The 5,726-nt window shown below is 30.2% G+C and overlaps 1 protein-coding gene across 1 annotated transcript; it reads left to right on the forward strand.

Moving 5' to 3' along the window:
- The first annotated feature begins 1,202 nt into the window (after window positions 1-1,202).
- Window positions 1,203-5,107, forward strand: LOC107879504 (transcription factor bHLH95-like). Its single transcript, XM_016726537.2, has 3 exons — window positions 1,203-1,712; window positions 3,110-3,586; window positions 4,734-5,107. The coding sequence occupies exons 1-3, from the start codon at window positions 1,329-1,331 to the stop codon at window positions 4,839-4,841; spliced, it is 969 nt and encodes a 322-aa protein (XP_016582023.2). The 5' UTR covers window positions 1,203-1,328; the 3' UTR covers window positions 4,842-5,107.
- The last annotated feature ends 619 nt before the right edge of the window (window positions 5,108-5,726 follow it).

The following is a 5,726-nucleotide window of genomic DNA, read 5'->3' on the forward strand; positions in this document are numbered from 1 at the left end:
TTAGAGGCTTTGTAACATCCTAGCCAGAAGATGAAATAAAATGATGATCTTTAGCTTTTTATATGAGACGAATATTGCATGATAAAAACTTTTATTCACGAAAAAATACTAGCTTAATTATTAATCCTAGTATGATTGACTTGAATGGATGAGTAAAAAATAAGTATAACAAATCCAGCATGTGTTCGATAGAAAATAATTTTATAAAAAAATAAGTTGTTTTTACTTATTTTCATAGATGAAGTCAGCTACTAATGAAAGTTCATTAACATTAGTTAGATAACCTCTTGCCTTTTTTTTTTTTGGGTAATAGGGAATAAATATATAGATATTAAACGGTTACAGATGGGATAGAAGTAGTATTAACTTAGAAAAAGTAAGAACTAATATTTGTATTTGTTATAGTCATTATATGCGATCAGTTTTGAAGTTTTTTTTTTTAAAAAAAAAAAAAAGAACTTAGACGTTAGTATAGATGAGAAGAATATCTTGATTATTTGATCAAATATCTTGATTAAATTTTTGCAGTCTAATATTGGTAAGTAGAATAACAAATTAATTAACTAATTCTAGTATGATTAACTTGAATGGATGAGTAAAAAATAGTATAATAAATCTAGAATGTTTTCGCTAGAAAATAATTTTATTAAAAGCAAGTTATTTTTACTAAGATGAAGTCAGCTATTAATGAAATCTCATTAACGTTAGTCAGATAACCTCTTACCTTTTTTATTTTTGTAATAGGAAATAGATTTATAAATATTAAACGGTTATAGATGGGATAGAAGTAATGTTAATTTAAATAAACTAACAACTAATATTTGTATTTGTTATAGTCATTATATTTATATACGATCAATTTTAAAAGTTTTTTTTTTAAGAAGAACTTAGGCCGTTAGTATAGATGAGAAGAATATCTTGATTATTTGACCAAATATCTTAATTAAATTTTTGTAATCTAATATTGATAGTTAGAATATCAACTTAATTAATTAATTTTAGTAGAGCTAAGTGTGAGCTGGGACCCAATTGAGTGAGACCAAAATTTGTAACAAAAGTGTTTTAGCTACCGTTTTTTTGTTCTGAAGCCAGTAACGACATTTTGTCTTATGATTGTATTTTGTTTTATTACTTCATTACTAAGTGAATCATCTTTTTTATATCTCTTTTTTTCCACCATTCTCTATATTTTCTTCATATTTAATATTTATATCCTATTCAATCCCCTTATTTCTCCTTTTTACACTATCCTCCCTCCGAAAAAAAAACCTCTATATAAAGACGTAACTTAGGGTAGACTATCATACCATCTGAACAAAGAAAAAAAGATGAATGAAGGCGGCGAGAATGATTTTTTGATATGGAAAAATGATGAAGTGTGGTCATTTTTGAACTCCGACAATAACCAACTAGTTGGGAGCGGTGTAGAATTTGTGGGTGAAAAGTTGCCAGATCCGAATAGGTCTAATACTTGTCAGGAACTGACAGCTGTTAAAGAGGTAGGCAAAGCGAGTCTTGGTGGTAAAAAAAGATGTCGATCCAATGAAAAGAAGGGCACTAATGAAAGTGGTGAACCAAAGTCTGGGGCGAATGGAGATGGAGGAAGAGAATTAGGTCATGAGCTGCACATAAGGATGGACAGAGAAAGAAGGAAGAGGATGCGAAACATGTTTGAGGAGCTTCAAACTTTGCTTCCTCATCTTCAACCTATGGTAATTTTCTCCCCTTCAATGACATACCTTTTTTTATCCAATATCCTATCGATCAAGTAAAAGAAACTAAAAAATTTATGATCATCTTAAGTTTTTTTCCCTTGTTTTTATTTTTATTGTCTTCCACAACCTTAATAAATAATTCTAATCAACTTGTCCGATAACTATTCGAAAAATGAACATGAAAAAAATCTTTAGATCAAATAGAAACTTGTAAAATGATTTAAAAATTTACTTTTTTACTTTGTTTGGTTCTCTTTGGCAATTTGTATGATCTCTCTTCGAATTTGTGATATTTTTATTTCTCCAACCTTTCTAAATCGAGTAAATGTTTGGAAAATCTTTGTAGGAAGAAAATCAAGTTTCATATAGAATCATGTAGCTTGATTTTTTTCTTATGGTATAGATCCAACATCAAAGAACAAATATGATTTAATTTTTATATAATAAATAGAGTCTAAGAAGGATAGACAAATCTTTTCTCTACCTTTATGGAGTAGAGGGATTATTTTTAATAAATCCTCCATTCAATCGGAATCAATTCACTTGGGGACATACACATTCTTACTATTAATTTGTATGTACATGTTAATTCCAAAATGGAATGATATGATGCACCAAAATAATAATAATAATAATAATATAGAACTTCCGATTTTTTCGCACACAGCTATATAAGTTCTACACTTTTTTAAAAAGAAAATTCTTCCCACTTCTCGACTAAATGCATAAAAAAAAAAAAAAAGTTTTCAACATATTTTGATTTTCATTCAAAATTTATCTACTCTTTATTAATCCGATTAATAATAAGATATTTGTATGTATTAATTTTATATTAATTCAACTTATACACATTAACCGTATAAAAAATCTTTATATATAATAACAACATATTTTAACTTGTTATTAGCAATAGCTTGCTTATTTTTCATATTAATTGCTACTAATTATGATTTTCTATGTATATTTTCTTAACTTTTAAGATCACTAAATAGCATATACAATAACTTTTATAAGAGGGATAAACTGGTCTGTTGCGACATATGATTTGAAAATTATGGATTCTAAATTCTAGTCTTTTTGGGTGATTTGTATATTATCAAATGATCCCTTTTAGCCATTATACACATGGCTCGAAATCAAAGTCATATATCGAGTTTTGCCTAATTCCACCTTTCTATTCTAGCTTCGCCTTTGAGATTCATAGCTTGCAAAATATCATAAAAATGACCGATAGTGTAGATTTCTTATATTATTGTCAGTATATATTAATAAAACTTAAAATCAATTTTATATCGTAAGTATGTAGAAATTGAGTTCATTTATTTTTGTACGTATATATATATATATGCAAGTAATTTCTTATTTTTCTTATTTTTGTGTGTGTATATATGCAGGCGGACAAGTCCTTAATTGTTGATGAAACTGTGAGGAACATCAAAATGTTGGAGAACACTGTTGACAATCTTAAAGAACAAAAGCTAGAAAGGATTCAACTTGGCATAGCTAGGCTGTCCACAATGAACAATCCCGTAATGACTCCACAGAAGTTACGTGTTGGCACTAGCTGGGAACAATTTTTGGCTGATAAAGGATCTGCTAGTAACTCAGCTGCTATAACACCAAAGAACAACAACAATGTGACTGGCATTCCCCTTTTGAACACTAATGTTCCAACTGATTTTGAGACATGGAGTTCAGATAATGTTGTGCTAAATGTTTGTGGAGAAGAGGCACATATTAGTGTGTGTTGTCCTAAGAAGCCTGGACTTTTTACCTTCATTTGTCATGTTCTCGAGAAAAATAAGATTGACATTGTGCATGCTGACGTTTCATCTGATCAATTCAGAAATCTGTTCATGATCCAAACCCATGTAAGTCCTTTCTCCTTTAATTATTTTTTTTTATAGGGAAATTATTTCTTTAATGTGAAATTATTGTTCTTGCCCTTTCCCTGACTCCTGTATAGCGGGAGTTTTAATGCAGAACTGTCCCTTTGTTGATATTTAGAGATCCATTTAATTCTTATGTATTAACATGTGCTCAATTTACAAATCTGTATTGGTCATTTTGAAGATTGTGAATTAGGGTTTTTAGTTAAAAAAAATAAAAATAAAATAGTACTCATCAGAGGTAGAGGTATGGACTGCGTACATCTTACCCCCCCCCCCACTAGGTGGGAATACACTGGGTTTGTTGTTGTTGTTGTAGTACTCTTTTGGTTCATTTTACGTGTCTTTGGGAGAAACTTTTGAATTTTGAAGTATGAAATTAAGGGGTGTACCATAAAAAAAGTTTCCGTTGAATCTAGTGGTGTTAAACATACTATGTCATTCCTCTAAGAGGTATTAATTATTAACTAGTACTAGATGAAATGTTTTGGAATGAAAAATTTACTGCATAGAAAGATAAATATTCCTTTTCTTTTTTAACTAGATACTAAAAAGGGGCAGCTCGGTGCACTAAAGCTACCGCAATGCGCGGTGTCCGAGGAAGGGCATCACCACAAGGGTGTATTGTATGCAGCCTTACCTTGCATTTCTGCCAGAGGCTGTTTCTAAGGCTTGAACCCGTGACCTCCTGGTCACATGGCAACAACTTTACCAGTTACTCTAAGGCTCCCCTTCTAAATAGATACTATAATACATAAATTGAAACACATGAAATGCTACTCACACAAGAGTTTTTACTAATCATTTAATTTATTATGATACTCTTTTCTTTTCAACTTATCCAAAAAAATACAACACATTTTAATTTATATTTTAAAATTCTTTTTCTAGAAATGCCTCCTCTCATGCACCTAGTCTCACCCAAAATTCTCTCTATTTGTTTCATAAACCGCAGTATAGTTTAGTCCGAGATTATGTTAGAAATAATTTAGGTTGCTTTACTTGAACTGATTGTTTATAAAAAAACAGTCTCTTTACTTTGAACAAAATAAATATAGGGTAGTATACACACCACCCTCTTCAGACCTACTTGTAAAACTTTACTGAAAACATGTTGATGTATGTTCAGGCAAGAGGTGCAAGTGGCTTAGAGCAGTTGATCTCTGGAGCTTTATCAGTGGAAGACATGTACAAGCAAGCTGCACATGAAATAATGTCAGGGATAAACCCCAAATGATCCATGTTTGTTTCATCAGTCAAATCCAACTTTGCTAGAAGAGACCGTGAGGGTCATCATATTTACTTTAGTAGTTCATTTGTAGAGGATGAACATCTGTCGTTGTAGAGACAATTCTATTTTGTTCTCATAGTTCATTCGATGGAGGATGAACATGTTTGTTGCCATAAAGGCCAGCATATTTATTTTCATAGCTAGTTCATCCAGTGTCGAATGTGTGTCTGTCGCCGTAGAGGAGTGAAAACTATGGATTTTGGTCCTTTTAATTTTCTTCCAATGATATATATATATAGCAAAATCTTGGTTTTGGCAGTTGTTTATATGTTTGCTCTATGGTTATATTTGGTATGGATGAAAATGTTTTCTAATTAGTTCTTCATGTTTTATTTGTCTCTATGAATACAAGTTTTTTAAAAATATTTTTTTTTAACCGGGGCATGAAAAACAAGTTTTATAAATTACATTTTAAGTTCATTGTCTCCTCCTACCCTGAACAACCCCAACCCTATGACAACTAATACACCCACCAATGTCGGGCAATGACAAAGTCAATTAAAGCAATATCTTGAGGTCCCAAATTTTTAAGACCCTATTTTTTAAAAAGTAATTCTATGGTAATATTCCTTAAAAGTGAAAATTTTATGGTTTAAAAAGGCACATTCTCTTTATATAAGAGAAAAATTTGATTATATTTTTTAACATTCTTCCTAAGTTATCACTTATTGCAATAGATAAATTAAAATGATGAAATTGTATTCTATCGCCGGATTATAAATTTCAAGAATAAAATTCTATAACTCTAACTCTATAACCTAACATTTTTTGTAATTTTATCTTTGGAATCATGATTATTCTTAAAATTTAAGGTCTCTTAATAAAATTGTC

Source organism: Capsicum annuum, chromosome 8 (genome assembly GCF_002878395.1).
Source record: "Capsicum annuum cultivar UCD-10X-F1 chromosome 8, UCD10Xv1.1, whole genome shotgun sequence".
Taxonomy (NCBI): Eukaryota; Viridiplantae; Streptophyta; class Magnoliopsida; order Solanales; family Solanaceae; genus Capsicum; species Capsicum annuum.

Bases quoted from the DNA above. Each gene is read 5' to 3' on its own strand.
- LOC107879504 (XM_016726537.2), top strand. From the start codon at position 1,329: ATGAATGAAGGCGGCGAGAATGATTTTTTGATATGGAAAAATGATGAA. The intron at 1,713-3,109 runs GTAATTTTCTCC...GTATATATGCAG, and splicing joins TTCCTCATCTTCAACCTATG to GCGGACAAGTCCTTAATTGT. The intron at 3,587-4,733 runs GTAAGTCCTTTC...ATGTATGTTCAG, and splicing joins TGTTCATGATCCAAACCCAT to GCAAGAGGTGCAAGTGGCTT.